Source organism: Epinephelus lanceolatus, chromosome 2 (assembly GCF_041903045.1).
Source record: "Epinephelus lanceolatus isolate andai-2023 chromosome 2, ASM4190304v1, whole genome shotgun sequence".
Lineage (NCBI taxonomy): Eukaryota > Metazoa > Chordata > Actinopteri > Perciformes > Serranidae > Epinephelus > Epinephelus lanceolatus.
Window position 1 is genome coordinate 47,523,866 of NC_135735.1, and position 18,378 is coordinate 47,542,243.

General features: G+C 39.6%; 1 protein-coding gene across 9 annotated transcripts in view; it reads left to right on the forward strand.

Annotated features, from left to right (window-relative positions):
• ppfia1 (PTPRF interacting protein alpha 1) overlaps positions 1–17,927 on the forward strand; it is a 76,555-nt gene extending 58,628 nt beyond the window's left edge. For 2 of the 9 annotated variants that reach the window (XM_078162086.1, XM_078162094.1), the window contains 12 exons: positions 120–292; positions 1,662–1,755; positions 3,327–3,408; positions 5,257–5,457; positions 5,821–5,883; positions 8,828–8,854; positions 11,465–11,640; positions 14,518–14,615; positions 14,765–14,940; positions 15,347–15,415; positions 15,566–15,734; positions 16,310–17,927. In XM_078162086.1, the coding sequence (XP_078018212.1) occupies positions 120–292; positions 1,662–1,755; positions 3,327–3,408; positions 5,257–5,457; positions 5,821–5,883; positions 8,828–8,854; positions 11,465–11,640; positions 14,518–14,615; positions 14,765–14,940; positions 15,347–15,415; positions 15,566–15,734; positions 16,310–16,371 (1,390 nt within the window). In that variant the 3' untranslated portion in view covers positions 16,372–17,927. Of the gene's footprint in view, positions 1–119; positions 293–1,661; positions 1,756–3,326; positions 3,409–5,256; positions 5,458–5,820; positions 5,884–8,827; positions 8,855–11,464; positions 11,641–14,517; positions 14,616–14,764; positions 14,941–15,346; positions 15,416–15,565; positions 15,735–15,968; positions 16,034–16,287 lie in introns of all 9 variants that reach the window. The other 7 variants (XM_078162088.1, XM_033619093.2, XM_078162095.1 and 4 more) reach the window with 7 other exon arrangements.
• Positions 17,928–18,378: the final 451 nt, after the last annotated feature.

An 18,378-nucleotide genomic window follows, 5' to 3' on the forward strand; every position in this document is an offset into this window, starting at 1 on the left:
GCTGCGTTTGTCGCTTGAAGAAACTGTGAAATTGTTCCTTACCTCTTTGTCTGTCTCCCTGTCCACCATTTGTTGCTGTATGCTCTCGCCTTAAAATCACTTACCCTTTGGTCCCATAGTCTGGCTGGCCTGCAGGACGGCCAGGGTAGTAACCCCAGCAGTAGTAACAGCAGCCAGGACTCCCTCAACAAAGCAGCCAAGAAGAAGAGTATCAAGTCTTCCATTGGTCGCCTGTTTGGGAAGAAGGAGAAGGGCCGACCCAGCATTCCTGGCAAAGACTCCCCCAGCCAAGGTCAGGCACTAGGCACAGAGTTTTTTGTTCCACTACAGCACGTTTAAGTACAGTAATTGGTATTGAAATGTCTTAAATCATTTGTTTTTAAAGTCTTAAAATGCCAAGACATGAGAGGGAGGATTCTGTGGGTCGTTTTGTTTTTGGTTTTACTTTGCATTTAGGGCTGAAACTAAAAATCATCCGTGCAGATTGTTTGCATCGAAGCTTTGTTTAATCCATATCACTATATACAGCGCACAGTATTTTTTTAAGGATGATTATTACTGTGGCACACTGTGCTTACCCTGTTAGCATGTGATGTGACGAAGACACCTCTAAATCATACATCTCTGATCAAAACAGAAGACGAGATGCGACACAGAAAATGCACAATGATGGACAATAGAGAAAACAGCAAGGGGTGAAGAGATGAGACAGGCAATAAAATGTTACTTTTTCTACAAATGAAACTGGTCAGTTGTTAATTTAACAGATCTGTCTCATTTTCTCTTTTTTCATTAACTTATTTATTTACTTTTTAATCTTTATTTTTTATTTACTATTGCCCTTTCATAAAGAAAAAGTATTTCTCATCTGATTATTCCATTAATTGATGGATTAATCACAAGAGTAATTGATTATTAAAGTAATCAATAGCTGCAGCCCTAGAGATTGTAAAATCTCAAAATAATTGATATCTTTTTCTTTTTTTTTTGTATAATTTGCTGAAAGCCTCTTGCAGTAACGTCAAGCAGATCTTGATAGTGAAACAAACACTCATATTTTGTTTCCAGCTAGAATGTGTAGTGCAGAGGATCCACTGTCTGCAAGCTAGCTGTCACTGCTCCCTGGACGACACTGGAAACTGCAGATTCAATGAAAACTGGCTATTTAACCAAGATTTTGTGACATGGCTGACCTCAGTACAAGAAGATATATACAGTGCTCATGTATTTTATGCAAAAAGTCTTTCAAACCCGACAGGATGGGAATCAAAGCAGTGGAATCCCACATGCAGACTAAGAAACACAAAATCAGTAAGAAAACTTGCCTAACTATTGGCAGGTAAATCCTAGTTCTGTTCTATCCTTGTTTCTGCCACGAGACAAAGACAGTCATGTTTTATGATACAATAAACATTTGAGCAGAATTGTTCCTAACTTTAAACAATTGATATCAGTTTAGTTCATTTTTCCCCTCGATTTTGGTTATTGTAAAATTGTTCTGAAAATTTGTTCGAGTGGCATTAAAAAGTCTTTAAAAGTCTTAAATCTAACTTGGCTTAAGCTGTAGGAAGCCTGTATGTAACAGTGAACAGTTCCACTCTACCAGTATTGCTGTGTTCCTGGCCCTGATCTCTGAACTAGGTGTGTCTTTATGTTCCTAGCTGGCACTCCCGAGGCAGAGAGCTCTCCTAAGGATGGCTTAGGAATGGGCACCCTGGGTGGCCCTGCAGAGAAGAACAGGAAGCTACAGAAGAAGTGAGTGTCTTCCTAACAGCTCCCCCCAACCCCCATCCTCTCCACAGTTTATATAGACTGAGGAAAAATAAGGCTAAAGATGACGGTATACCACTCTACTATATAGGAGGTTTATACTTGTGTACAGTGTTGATAAAGTCCAGGAGTGTTATTGTGGGCTTGGTGCTCCTGCTGCAGTCCAGGTCTGGCTCACATGCTTACTCACTGCCACCTGGCTCACGCTCACTCTTATCAGCTCATCTGCCTTCCATTCCACACCCAGTCATTTCCATTAGTTACCTCCCACAACTATTTTACGTTTTCTCCCTTTATTTTAAGTTTTGTGCAGATATATTGCAAACACCATAAATGTTTTGCTTCCGTGTAGCTCTTAAATCAGTTCATTCTTTCTCTTTTATTTTTTTGTCAACCTCCCTCTTCTTTTTTTTATCATCCCCTTCTCATTCCATGTGTAGTCCAAAGACAGGGTAAGTCGGTTCATGTTGCTTTTGCTTTGCCTTATCTTCTTTCCACACTTGGCTTCACGTTGACCTCACCAATAACTCTGAGGACCCCAAACAACTGTCCCTCCAAATGTCTGATGGCTTTTCCTTACTGCTCTTTGCCCTGCTTTCCACAGAGGAGCTTAACTAACAGGAATGTGTGTGTGCTGATTTTTAGTGAGTGACACATTTTCCTCTCGCAGTTTTCCTATTGGAGCATGAAGTTATGCACTACAACTTCAGGAAAGATAACAGAAGATTTTCATTTGTTCATGAGTTATAAAAATCATATGATTCAATTCAGCACAGTCACTGTGGTGCAGTGAATATTCTCAGCTAAGTTTTTAGTGAAGAACATGCTTTTGAACACATCAGTTAATCTTGTTATAATAGCAGATCTGCCAAACAGAGGATGGGCTTTTTTTCAGGGATACGTGGCACACAGCCCCATCTAGTGGTCAAGCTGCTTACCTCATTTAATAGCATCGGTTGTTGCCAAGCCTGTGAATTGAGAGAACTTTCAGCAAACCTGAATCAGAAGCTGCTTTCTAACAGCCCCAAAAACCATCTAGGGATTCTCTGCTAAATGGCATTACAAACTGAGAATGTGCATGAAATGGATGTACAGAATTTAGAACGTCATTGCAAAAGTTTTCCTGCCCTAAATATTCCCCTTTATGCATGTTATGTCCCCTACAGTTGTAGAGGAATGCATCCATACTAAACTCATTTTCTAAGTGGACTTTCGAAGCACTGGTTCTGGGAGAAAACTCTTGTGACAAACAGTGTTTTGTTAATACTTTTAAATTCTGTTGAAGTTCTTCCAGATGAGTATGTCTCTGTTTGAGTCTTCCTGGGTTTCAACTTCTTTGTTTTCTCTCAAACTCCTGCTCTCTGTTTTGAGTATGCATGTCAGTTGTTGTCTGGGTTTGTGTGCATATGTGTTCCGAAGGTGAATTGTGTTAACTGCATATTGGGAGTTATGATGGACTCTGTGGACTTGGGTACGTGGCTATGTATGTATCTTTGGGGGATTTTGGACAAGTGAACTCTTTGCATATTGGCCTTAATGTATTGTTTATGTTTCAGGCATGAATTACTGGAGGAGGCTCGCAGGCAGGGCCTGCCATTCGCCCAGTGGGATGGACCAACTGTTGTGGTTTGGCTGGAGGTACAAGACAGACACAGTTGTTCTGAAAACCCTTTAAACCAGTATCATGTCTATCAGCAGTTATCCAGGTTAAAGCGGAAAGAATGTTAAAGAAAACAGGATCACCTTGCACTATCCTCAGAGCCTAGCAAATAATCACTCTAATATCTGGGTTTCAGTTGTATATATCAAAACACTCGCCTCAAGCATTCACACATTGCAATAAACAAAGGTGGGCTAGGTGAATGGCAAAAACAGATGAGGAAAAACATTCTTTCCAAGATGAGTTGCCCTGATCGATATGCCCCCAATCATTAATGGCTGATATTTGTTTTAAATAGTTTGAAGACCGATCAAAAGAGCCAATCAGATGACAGAAATCACACGATACAATTTCTCTATGATCTGCCAAAATAGTTTCATTAGTCTGGCTTTTTGAACAAACTGTAGCTCATGCTGAACATTCACTGTTACACTATTGGTTTACTACTAACCCGATGTCAAGCTCACCTACCTGTCCTCAGTGCAGACACACTGCCTGTCTTTCCTCGCTCGCCGTTCACACACTGCACTGAAAACTTACGCAGAGGCTGCAACGAGCCAAAAAAAGGTCTGTCGTTTGTTGTTTTACCCTTCAGCAACTTTATCCTTAACTCCATAAATCCACCGGTAAACTGCCTAGCTCTCAGGCCGTGCATCCGCGGCTAATAAAAATAATAGACCTAGCTACAGTGATGTCACTCATTTGCTTGTGGACTCAGTTCTGAAGCCTTGAGTTTGGCATTTCGGCTGTCACCATTTTATTAAATTTTTAATTTTTTTTTTTTTTTTTTTTTCCCACGTCGGGAGTGAACACATTTGGGTGATAGGCTGGTACTGTGGAGGAGTGAGGGGAGAGTCTGACTGAGAAGCCAAGGACACTATCAGCCTATTACTCAGAGTGGCCCACCCTTAATCATGCGTAACTTTAAGCCTTAATAAAATGTAAACAGATGAATTATATAAAAAGTCACCCCCTGTACAGTTGTCATGATCGGGAAAATTAGTCATAGAGACTAAAACTGTTTTTGCACCAGACTGTGAACATGTTTACTTCTGCTATGAAGTTGACCATTTTAACATGGGGGTCTTTGGGATTGACTGGCCTCTGCAGTCGGCCTGTGCGGCCCTTCAAAGAACTACAGTTTTTAGTACTTTGTGTTGGCTTCTTTTTTCAACCATGAAGGTTGATGTTTGGTCTGAAACGGAGTATTTTTGGGCTACTCTTATCAAAGTACAATACTGTTGTATACACTTTCTTGTGTATATTAAGAGGTGTTCTGTACCTTTTTAAAAATATGTTAAATTTTTGTTTCCAATTCCAGATTCATACAGCATATGGTGTATGTGAAGTATTTTATTAAATGTAATTTGACATCAACAGCTGTGTACAAATATGTGTCTAAAACACTTCTCGTGTCAACAAACGTGCTGAATATCTTCCAGCAGCGCCAAATGAAACTGCACATTAGCTCCCTGGCTGGAAAAAAATCTTATGGGAAACACTAGAACCACAACAAACAACACTGAAACTAAACCTTAGGTTGCTGGCTCGTTGACATGGCGGCTCTGATGATGTCACTTAAGTGAGACAAAGTCAGTTACTATCAGGATGGAGCAAACAAACCTGTAATGCAATAGACAGTGAAACTAATGAGGCAGCGATGTGGGTTCTCTAACATACATTAATAGTCTAGGTTTGGTGTCATTATTCTATGTATCCATTACATTATGCAATCAACATTTACTTCACAATGATAAGTTGAAGTAAAAATCTTGTCTATTTCCACTGTAACTGATAAGATTTCTCATTTGCTCCTTTCTGGCCAGTTGTGGGTGGGCATGCCAGCCTGGTATGTGGCTGCATGCCGTGCCAATGTGAAGAGCGGAGCCATTATGTCAGCGCTATCTGACACAGAGATCCAAAGGGAGATTGGCATCAGTAACCCGTTACATCGTCTGAAGCTTCGGCTGGCAATCCAGGAAATCATGTCTCTCACCAGCCCCTCTGCCCCACCAACCTCAAGAACGGTACTTGAGTCTATCTTTGGTCTGTTGTCAATGTGTACCAGACACGACACACACACACTCTTTTGTCACCTTAATACTAATAACATTGAGACGCTTTGCCTAAACTCCTGCTGATGCCTGTTAGCTATCTGTCTACACATCCCTATCCTCTGATTGAGCATGCTACTTTATTACATTAAACTTTAACTGCTTATATACTTAACATTTACTAATAATGGGGTCAAACTAGTTTGAATTCTTGGCTAACAGTGATAACAGTAATTGAACAAACTTTTCTCTCCACCCTGTTGTCTTTCTGTCTTTCATAACTCTTCCCTCTTTACGCACTTCTCTCACTTGTGATTGGGGGTGTCATATGATCAGACCACAGGAAACGTTTGGGTCACACATGAAGAGATGGAAAGTTTGGCTGCCACACCTCCCACGGTTAGTCTACCCTGATTGGCTGGACACTGATGGCTTCTTGCGTCTGTGGTGATTGTCGAGGCTCGTTCCAAGTTGCCTTTATGTCTTAAAGGACAGCTAGACATAGCTGTTTGCATGCATATATTAATATTTGACACTTTGATTTTGTCAGTCAGTAAAGTATTAACTTGGCCTCATGAAGTCTCACCAGGCAACTTGAAACAAGGTCTTATTCTTTCTGTGAGGTTTTAGTTTTTCTTTCCTCCGTGTTGATGTTAGTAGTTTTTTTGTCTCTTCCTTTAGACCTTGCATACCATATGTGTGTGTTTCTGCTTTAATGTTAGCAGTAGTGGAATGCAACCAAGTAGACTAAATGAATTTATCATTTAATCATGCCATGTTACCTTGAATTCATTATGAAAACATAGTTTCTTTCGTATGCCTCCACGGAAAATGGAAAACATGTTGATTTATTGATTGATTTGACCAATTTTATGCCTACACGCTGGCAATAGCCATGGCCGCAGGCATTATGTTTTGGGTTGTCTGTCTGTATGCCCCCTACATCTGTACATCCGTCTGTCCATCAGTTCCTTTCATTCCATTCTCATGTACATGATACCTTAAACACCTTAAGGGATTTTTTTTTTCAGTTTGGTACAACTGTCCACTTGGACTCAAGGATGAACTGATTAGATTGTGATGGTCAAAGGTCAAGGTAGGGCTGCACGATTAATCATAATAAAATCGTGATCTCGATTCATATGCATATGCGATCTAATTTTTCAATGACGGCGATTCTGACGGCCCCGCCCATGCCGGGAGTCGGGACATCATCTGCATGAAAACAAGCGCTCCCAACGACGCAGCGTTATACTAAGTGATGCAGAGCGACAGCCGGCCGGCAGTTTGGAAAGCAGCCAGACGGGGGAAACACACTGCTAACTGTAGCCTCAGTTTGTGCCTCATACAGATCTGCTGGTAAAGTTAACTTAGCGTTAGCAAGCGTGATAAAAGACGGCAGAGAGGTGACTGCTATGCTAAAGCTTTACAAGCTATTCAGGGCTGCTGACGATAACGTTAACATGACAAACAACAAGGCTACGGCTAACACGTTAATGTACTGACACTCCTCAGACAGACAGACAGACACACACACACACACATCCCAGACAGCCTCTCAGTCCTTAGCCGCTAACGTTAGCTCATGTACAACACAGGCACCACACAGAAACTTTTACAAAGGGTCATAATGCGCTTCCAGTGACTGTCAAATCGCCAGCGAAACTTGTTTACACAGACACGGAGAGCAGCGTGCCTGCTCTCATGGGACAAAGATCCTCTGAGAAGAAAGACGGTTCACTCTGCTCTGCCGCCAGGAACAAAGTGGGAGGCAAAGATCCTCTCTGAGGAAGAGGGCTCACTTTGCTGCAGGGTTCACCAAAACATTTTTTTTTTCTTTTAATAAATTGAACACACATTAAAGAACATACAAGCCCTATAGAGAATTAATTCATATAATACAATACAATAAACATTGTCAAATTAAATGAAGGAAGAGGATATTTTTTAAAGGCAAATAAAATATTGGGGATTTATGTAAAAATATACATAGAGACATAAATAATTAAGATATATAGGCTATGTTCGGTGAATACTCCTGTCAAATGCATGGTGATGAAACGTTTAATTTTGACTTAATTCCAGGCCTGGAATACCTACCTCAGAAAAATGTTGTTCAACATTGATATTATTGTTAAAATTGTTCAAAAGCTGTAAGAGAAGACAAGAGACTAAAGTTTATTGTTTTTACGGTCAGTGTCAGGCTGTCAGCTGTTGCATTTAAGCTAAAAACAGGAGTGTTCCCTCTCTGCTGACCAGAGTTTATGTGACTTGTGTCTCTTGTATGAGGCACAATCATAGGTTTTGTTATTTAATGATATTTTTTTTATTATTTATTTATAATTTTTGTTACTTTTCCTTTTGTATCAGGAAATAAGCACAATATATCTTTATGTTGAAAAAAATCGTGAGAGAATCATGATCTCAATTATAAGCCAAAAAATCGTGATTCTCATTTTTTCCAGAATCGTGCAGCCCTAGGTCAAGGTCACTGTTACCTGGTGTCCGTTTTCTTGAATTCACCATCTCTTCCCTCAACACCTTGAGGGAATTTCTTCAAATCTGGCACAATTGCCTACTTGGACTCAACAGTGAACTGATTCAAATTTGAAGGTTGAAGGTCAAAGGTCAAGGTCACTGTAACCTTACAAAACTTGTTTTCAGCCAAAACTCAAGAATTTGTGCAAGCTAATTATGACAAAATTTCCCCCAAAAAAGTCTAACTGGATAAAACAATGAAGTGATAATATTTTATATCCAAAAGATCAAAGGTTAACTTCACTGTGACATCATAGTGTTCTGCATTAAAACTTTTCTGGCAATTATTCCATGCATATCTCAGGAACAGAAGGGGAGACATTTGGTCAGATACTGAATTGGTGACACTAATCTTGGGTGTCCACCTTGAAACTGTGCTGATTATGTAGCTCTTCGTGCTGCCAGGTTGAAGATGTGTATGAAGCATCCATGTTGCAGACATGGATGTAAACTGTAAGTGCAACTTGACTGGTGCGTGGAGGCATACAATAGCGATTAATTCTAGTCTTTATCTATACAATTTTTAATTGATTTTTGAAAAATAAAGTGAATTAATGAGATGTTGACATTGAAAAAGACAGAACATTATAGCAACAATTCATAATTGAGGATTTTATCCTTGACGTCCAATCCTAGTTTGTTATGGTTTTGTTTTCCATTTTATTTCCATAAATTTATCTGGCTTGTTATTTTACTTTGGATGATCTTTTCCACATTGAGCTGCTCTAACCCAGCACTGCTGCCTCACTAACCCCTCGCCTTTCTGTTCTTCTCACCATGCTCACTCTAACCATGCTAACACCAGGAGGATGACGAGGGTAGCTGGGCCCAGGTTTGCACACATTCCCCCCAAAACCCACCTATGCTCACCTTCTGAGCTCTACTATCTTTTAGTTAGTGTTCATTCTTTTTAAATGTCTCATAGAGGAAATGTCACAATTTTCCCTCTGTATTTATTTTCAGATCACTTTTCATTCACAACAAGCATGTTTATAGGGGTCCATTCAAACTATGCTGTTTTATCCCTTACGTTTGGTAAAAACAGAAACATTTGAACTTGGATTTTTACTAAATACAACTGTTTTAATGTGTTTGTTAGTAGTTAGAACAAAGTCAATACCAACTGCAGGAAACAACTACAGAACATGAAGTTTTATGTCTTTAAAGACTCACGACCTTATGAGAACCAGTTATGGTGAAGTACAGGAAAGAGGCTAATAATGCAAACAATACACTATTTGCATATATGAATCAGAATCAGCATTATTCGCCAAGTACGTATGTACATATAAGGAATTTGACTCCGGTAGACTTGTTCTCAACAAGTCTTTCTATTATGATATAACCCCAACCATGACATTCAATAAATTATCCTCATTGTCCAAAAATTCCTGACTTTAGAAAATTGACCTACTGTACCCCTGGGAATAACATGCAGACGGGGGACTGGATTCTGCTCTTTCCTCTTTTCACAATAGCAGGCAAGAGATCCTCGGCTTCATGCTATCAACCAAGGTTGCCACAGATTAAATTAAAACAAGTTTAAAAAAAAAAAAAAAACAGAGATGCAGCAAATTCTAAATACATTGGATGTGTTGTTTTCTTTTTTATTTCACAAATTCCTGAGAACTGTGACAAAACCTCATTTTTGGGTTCTTAATTTTCACCCTTCAATTAGGCTAGGAAAATAAATTTTAAGAGATCTATGTCTAGACTATTAAACTTTTTAATGGGCCAACCTTCCAGTGATAGAATTTCTTCTTGAATAGCATACTTGATGGATGTCAGAGGTAAGATCTGACCGAGTTGATGATAATCGAGTTAAAAAAAGTTAGATGTTTATTAACTTCACAACAGTTGTAGTGGGGAGCCATTTCATTTTTCAGAGTTAATGAGTTCTCTTAAGGCTAATCAAATTTCTCATTTTTAAACTTACTAATTCTTATTTTGTTAGATTTAGAAAGGCTGCAGAGTTGCTATGGTTAACACAACCAATAGAAATATTATTAAATAATTTATTTTTAGCTTACCAGTGGTTGAGCAGCATTACTGCCATTTTGGATACAGGGAGTGAGACAGGAGTTGACAAAAAACTGAGACGCGTCTTTTAAGGGCCAACATTTTCAAAAACAATATTTTAAAACGAAGATGATTACAGTAGTACATTTTTACACCAATGTTATCAGTGTCTACTGTAAGTTTTTGATTTTAAAGGCTTTTAAATGCATTTTTTAATTGTTGTGAATTTTTGTCTGGGACAAGGCTGTTTTCTGGCACAGGGCTCGTTAAGAAGTTAAAACAAGAAAGTATTTTATGGATCATACTTTTTTGATACAATACATCCTTTAAACATAATCTTTCAATCCAAAAATGAAACTGACATTGTAGAAACAACTCTACACTCAACACTAGTGGTTCCATCTAGTGGCTGTCTAGCTGAAGTGCAGAGATGAAATTTCAGAAGAAATCTTGTGGTTTTTCATCAGAGGTTTTGTCAGTCATGGTTACTGTGCAGCAAGTCAGGTTTTCTTTGTAAAAGACAGCATTAGAAGAGGAAACTTGCAATCAACCATAATTTCCATTACTGATTAATCTGCTCATTATTTTCTGTTAATTTAATATTCGTTATATCATTAAAATTTCAGAAAAAAGTTAAACATGCCCTGAGTAACCTCCAGAGCCTGAGGTGACGTCATAAAGTGATATTTTTTATCCAAATAACAGACCAAATATCCAACGCTTTCCAGTGTATTTTCATGTATGACTAAGAAAAGCATTAAATTCTCACATTTCAGAAACATTAAACTGGCTGATGTTTGGCTTTTTTGCTTAAAAAAAATACTAAAATGTTTTTTTCAGTTATCACCGTAGTTGCCAGTTCATTTGTAGATCGGTTAATTGACTAATCGTTGCCCTAAATTATTTTTTATTATTAAAAGCTTCTTATTGATTCCACAAGATTTACAAAACACAAATAAGGAATAGGTAAAAGTAAATAGAGGATTGTATACTGATTATGTATTAACAATTGATGCTAGAAGAGAACCGCCTACTTATAGACTTCATTGAATAATCTTGAATAACGTGTCAGCCTTTAAAATCATTCATCACCATTAGGTACCAGTACCATTAGGATCCAAAGTGTAGGTCTTGGTTGATCACTGAAAGAGACGTCCAACAGGTTAGTTAGCACTGAAGGCTGATGTCAGCTCACATTTTTACTATCTGTCATGAAGACACAAACCTTAATTATTATATAGAGAAATTAATGAGCAACTTAACTGTACTTATTCTCCTCCTGTACAAAAATGACAGATGTGGAAAAAAAGATCTAGAATATAATTGTCACGGTCCAGGAGTATTAATTAGTTTCTTATATCTGAACATTTTTCTTCTTTTCAGCACACAGATACTTTTTAATCCATCTCTTCTCTGACCGTAGACATTGGCGTATGGAGACATGAACCACGAGTGGATTGGTAATGAGTGGCTTCCCAGCCTGGGTTTGCCACAGTACCGCTCCTACTTCATGGAGTCCCTGGTGGATGCCCGCATGCTTGACCACCTCACCAAGAAGGACCTTAGGGGACAGCTGAAAATGGTGGATAGCTTCCACAGGTAAATCACAACAATTAAAGCTGGGTTATGCAGTTTTCTTGGAAAGAAATTTGAATTTGAAAATAAACCTTCCTCCTGCAGCTCTTCCCTCTCCATCCAAAGCCTCTCCCACCAGATGAGCATGGCATATGCATGTATCTCATACAGTAGCCCGTGCAAGTACTAGTTATTTCAATCATACAGATTGTGCTTGTGATCCAGATGCCGTTTCATAGCAGCAATTCTATGAGAATTACTGTCCTTTTTCTTTGCAACATAGTGGGCCTGTACAGCACTTTGAGATGACACGCTGTGATTTGAGGCTCCAAGTCTAGCTACATAAAGATGAACTGAAATTGGCTGCAGTTGTGAGCCTTGGGCCCAGGGTAGCAGGCTTAACTATTAGCAACATTTCCTCTCCATCTCTGAGACACTGCCAATATTTTTTTATTTTTTTAAAGATTTTTTTTGGGGCATTTTGCCTTTAATGGACAAGACAGACAAGTGTGAAGGGGGGAGAGAGAGGGGATGACGTGCAGCAAAGGGCCACAGGCTGGATTCGAACCGGGGCTGCTGCAGCAACAGCCTTGTACATGGGGCGCCTGCTCTACCCACTAAGCCACCGACGCCCCGAGACACTGCCAATATTGACACATGTTTTGTTCCGTTTACTGTCAGACTCTCTTTCACACTCTTTTTGATAAGTCCATCTTCCTTTATTCAATTGCTCTGTGGTGTAGGCAGTAGGGATGGGTACCGGTACCTGGTACTAAATGAGCCCTGGGGCTAAATTATCAAAGAGCGTAGTATTAATAAGCTCTGACGGTATTGATCTTTTATCAGCACTATTACATATTTTGGTTTAATTCATTATCATCTTGCAGCCACTCACCTGCACTCTGTGCCGGGGCCAACCTCCACCACGCACACACACACACACACACACACACACACACACACACACACACACACACACACACAAACACCTACATGACAAATGTAATCAGTGAGCAGCCAAGCAGCCGTGGTGGAAACAATGTGAAGATGACTCGAGTTGTAATTACCTGAGTTGGTGGCAGCTACCCTCGTTAATGTAAGTGCAATTAAACCTTGGCGAGTAAGAACCCAATAATTTATCAATACATGCGCTCAGCAAGCATGAGCTTGTAAACATGTAGACAGCACTATTTCAATATGCTCTGTCTGTAGTCTCATCCACCGCCACTAACATTATGTCTTGCACGTTAGACAGCACGCTAGTTCGGCTAATAGCAAATTGTTACTGATAAGCTCAAATGACAGCTGTCTGTATGCAGACTCACTTAGTTTGACACTTACCTTAAAATTGGGCAGATACTTTTAAACTAAGCTGCTGGCTGAGACAAACTGCCCCTCCTGTCTCTACCAATGTTACCTGCACTAAATGAATCACATCAGCAGAGAGGGGGCAGGACAGGAGGACTGACTGATAAACTAAACTTCACTCAGTGATGTCAGGAATATTATTTTTATAGTGACTTTCTGCTCTAGAAACAACAATTTGTTTTATTTAAAATATTCAACATTTCTGTTCTGAATGTATTCTGTTTAAATTAATATATTTTCTGAAAAGCAATTATTTACAAATGAAAAAGAAGAGAACCAATAAGAGTACTGATAAAGTACCCAATCGATAAGGAATATCAATAAAAGTAGTAGTATCGATAAAATCATATATCATAAAATGATACTCATCCCTAGCAGTTGGTGCCGGAATAGCAACTTTTTCTGCTGGATTCTCCACCATTGAATCAGGCTGTTACCAAATGGATGTGCACGAGCATCTGCATTTGTAAAACAGCCAATAGGAACGCCCTCTGTCAGAAATGACCTATGATTGGCCTCCTGTCACGGACTAGATTTTCTTATGTCTGAAAACAGAGCCAAGAGGAGGTGCAGAAAAGAGTGTTCTGTAAAGGAGAACACTGTTTTTATTTAATCTCTGTATTATTCTAAATAATTGCCCTGAAAAAGTGAAGTTATCCCACATAACAAGAACCCCTTTTACACTGCCTCTTTAAGGCAGAAATTTCATGCAGTGTTACAGCCTTGCCATTCTGTATAAAAGGTACAATCACTGAATGGGGGACAGAGTAGTCTCGCCTTTAAGCCAGCATCAGAGGTAGTAACAGCGCCGAAACGGAGTCTGTATAAATGGGAGGACGGGATCTTTTATGTGTGCGACCCACTGCAGGAGATTTTAAGAAGAAGCTGATCACAGTTAGCAGCTAACTCAAAGAAGAAAACAGCGGCCAAAAATGTCCACAAAATGGGAAAACAATGAGATCCGGGAGGTCCTTACATGGAGGACGAGATCAGTCACCATACAACAGGGACAGTAAATGACTGTTATTGCCATGTTATGCCATTGTTATTGTTTATAAAGAGCTACTGACACAAATGTTATATGTCACACTAGAGGTTGATGCTTTTGTGTTAAATGTCATGCTCATCACCCCTCTTTTACTTCTGTGATGCCAGTATGCTGTCTAAAATCACACACTAGATTGGATTGATACTGTCATTGTTTGGTTCCGTGTAAAAATGCAAGGCGGCATAAAGAAGGGACTTTGTAGCAGCCCTATAGCGCGATCTCTGTATAAAAAGGACTAAGTATTAAGTGTGTATCCAAAGCTTGATATAGCTCATTTCCCATCAGCCATAGACTGTTATTGTTGTCCAAAAACTGTTAAACTCAACACAGGGCCATACTGCAGCATTGGGAAGTACTAATGTGAAAGACAGAATGTACATCAAGTTAACAAGTATAGATTTTGCCAATTATCTGTCGTCAATGGGGATTCAAATTAAAAAACAACAACAAAAAAAAAAAAAACAATCTTTGTGTCCGTGCAACAGGAACAGTTTTCAGTGTGGAGTAATGTGTCTGAGGAGGCTCAACTATGACAGGAAGGAGCTGGAGAGGAGACGGGAAGAGTCCCAGCTGGAGCTTAAAGGTAACAAAATCCCAGCTGGTTGAATTCTAGAGATTTAGTAGTACATGCACACGCACTTGACTTGTCTCTGTAAATTACACCACGAAACACAATGTTCTATGTCTTTTGTAAATTACACTCACGCTGGATTTTTTTCACTGTCACTTCAGATGTGCTGGTGTGGAGTAATGAGCGTGTCATCAGTTGGGTTCAGGCCATCGGACTGAAAGAGTACAGTGGCAACCTGTATGAGGGTGGAGTCCATGGAGCGCTGCTCGCCCTGGATGAAACCTTTGACCACAATGCCCTGGCCCTGCTGCTGCAGATCCCCACACAGAACACTCAGGTACACACAGCTTGCCGGCTGTTTCACCAGCTCACTGTAGTTTTTATGCCTATTCCCAAGAACGCAATATCTCAAGGACACCTTGGGAGAATTACTTCAAATTTGGCATAAACGTCCACCGGGACTCAACAATAAACTGATTAGATTTTGGTGGTCAAAGTTCACTGTGACCTTGCATCTGTCTCTTTCTTGTGAGTTTCCTTAAATTTGGCACAAAAGTCCACTTGGCCTTAAGAATGATCTGATTAGAATTTGGTGGTTGATGGTCAAAGGTCAAGGTCACTGTGACCTCAGAAAACATGTTTTTGGCCATAACTAAAGAATTCATACAGCTATTGTGACAAAATTTCAAGCAAATGTCTAAGTAACAGTCTGTGCTTTTCTTCCTCTTGTCTCGCTCTTCTAGGCCAGAGCAACGCTTGAGCATGAATACAACAGTTTGCTGGCCAATGGCACAGACAGGAGAATGGAAGAGGTGACAAACACACACACAACACACTTGCCAAAACAGCAACATAAACTGAGTGAGAAATTGTGTATTATATGTGAAACCAAGCTTTTTTTCTTTTTTACACACCTCTCTTAATCTCTTCACCCTTCTCTTTCTCTACCACCTCTCTTCCAGGATGACGATAAGAACTTCCGCCGAGCTCCCTCATGGAGAAAGAAGTTCCGGCCAAAAGACATGAGGGGGATGTCCTTGGGCGCATCAGATACCCTGCCTGCCAACTTCCGAGTGACCAGCAGCAGCGCGGCATCTCCATCCACGCAGCCAAAGAGGAGCCCGATGGACGGTGAGCAGAGGAGATAGTGCCAGATGTGTGTGCATGTGTGCGTGTTTGTGTGTGATGTGCTCCGTCGTTGCTGCTACTTACTCAAGTAGAACTTCTCTGATGGGCCCTGAATCAGCCCAGCTTCCTCGTGTACTCCTAATTCTTCTTTAATGACTTTGCTGCTGTGCTGTTTGTTTATCATGCTGTGACTAATGGCATGTCTTTGCATGTTATTTTGCTGACATGGAAACACAGGAAGTCAGTCTATACAGAGGCTGGACACTGCCACAGTCAGGACCTACTCTTGTTAACATACAACGGTAAGATCACACGCATCAACTCTGAAATAATTGAAGCACGTGTACACTCAAAGCATACGGTATGGCTATTACCTCACTGCAGAACTGCTTCTCTCTTTTTCCAGGCAGAAAGCAGCTTTCTTGTACTGTACTTGGCTCTAATAACGCATGTTATACACCTCTCCTCTCTTTCCCTTTATCCCCCCCCCAACCACCCCTGGCTTCTGTCCTGCTTCTCCTCTCGTGTCTGTTCATCTCTCTCTTCCCCTTTTCAGTTTATCCTCATTATTTCTATAGGTAACCGCTGGTCAGAGGATGAAGGGGAATTCCCTGCATTCAAGACCAGGATGATGAACTGAAATGACTTGCAAGGACACTAAAAAGATCTTTTGTGTTTTTTGTTGTCATCACAGAGAAAGACCTTACTCACCAATCTCAGTATCCCTAGTGGAAACTTTTTGGATTTATCTACATTTGTTATTATATTTATGTAAACCAATGGGACATTTAATTGATATTAGAATTACTATGTAAACCTTTTTTGCCTCTATCCCCTTAATCAACCCACTTTTTTTAAAAAAAAAAAAAGAAACATTTCTCCACTGTGCCCGTATTAAGCTCAGCTCTCAGATGTATGTAACTGAATGTTTCAATTTGTCTGGAGTTTGTATATTTCTACCAACAGACATTTTATCTAATCTTTTTATAATCCTGATTCTATTGACCAGATGTATGTTTTTTTTCCTCTCTTTGATTTGAATTCTAATCATTGAATTTATGCTTAAGTGACTTTGATATGTGATATAACTTAATTGATATCCTTTGCCCTTTTTAACTGTTGTAATTTTTGTAGCTTATTACCTGTGATTTTGTGTAAATACAGCTCTTAGGTCAACGGTCGTGTGAATATCAGACAAATTGCTGGAGCTATCAGACTGTTTCACAAACTGCTCAACACTGTGAGTCATCCATCGCCATTAAAATAACTGCTGGCAAGCCAGGTGATGGTGACAACAGAAACCATGTGAAACACAGTATATTTTCCTTTTCTAATCTTTATTTTCCATATCTGCAAAACCAAAATGAAACTCTTGAATTTAAGAATTAAAGCCATATAACAGTAGCGAGAAAAAACAAACAAACAAAAAAAAACCGGGGGCTTCTTTCAGATGCAATGAAACAGAATTTTAGGTGCTCTCTAGTTGACCTTGCATGTGGAAACTTCTCCACTTATCCCCACCCTACTACACCCAGCTCCTCCCTTTAACAAAACTCAATCTCCCTCACTTTTGGAGTAACACACAGATAGGCTCACTTGTACTGGAGGACTTGAAACGTATGGATGAGTTGACTGTGTGGCAACTCCTTCGATGGACCAACTTCACCGAGGCCTCAGTCGATCCCCGCTGTGACTAGATTACCCTCAAGGCGGTGCGATCCACCTATAAACCTTTTTTTAAAAACACTTTGTATGAAGATTTCATATCAAGCCTTATTGTTTCTTAACTCCTCTCTGTCATCTGTTCGTATTTATTATTATTCAACCTACATGGGGTTTGGTCAGTTCAAAGCTGAGGCCCCAGTTTGCTCCTGTGTGAATGTAGCAGTGCTCCTCATGTCTAGGTTTTTCATGTCTACGCTCCCAACACAGGTTCCACCATTAGTTTTCATGGCGAATGAGAAGGAACCTAAGAGTTTTCTTTCACCCTACATGTAGTTAAAGCTTAAAGTAGATTTTTTTTTGTTTGTGATTTAGTCATTTATGCACAATGCAAATCATGTTGCTGTTGTTTTATTCCTGCTCTTCCCATTGAATCTTCTCATCTTGTAACAATGATGTACAGTCTGAGTACTTATAAACTATTTTTATCACAATATTATTTATTGCTTACTTTCAATAAAATACTGAAACTTATTTTCCACTGCAGATAAAAAAGACTAAAGCTTGTCTTTGAGAATTTCTTGTCCTATTTTTGGTTTGTTTTGGGCTTTCTCAGCTAGCCCTCTTTAACAAGGTCCATGTTGAGTGTGACTGAATGCCTTTTGTTATGCCAGTCATATGCTTGTAAGATGTGGCAGCAGGCAGCAGCTAAACCTCATTTGTTTCAGTTTTCAAAATGCATCACCAGTAAGAGTGGACAGTTTGTTGTAAAGGTCAGAAGTGCTTTATTTTACAGGTCCCTTTTTTTCCATTCTTTTTCCAGAAGTTCCCTGTAAAGAACTCTGTAATTTGGTATTAATTTTAAGAACAATTGAGACATTATTCCGTCTGTACAGTTGAAATAATTTATTCAGTTAAGTGCTAGTGTAACTTGGGACTCTTAGCCAGTGCACAGCAGGTCAGCTAAACATGCAGAAATGCAAAA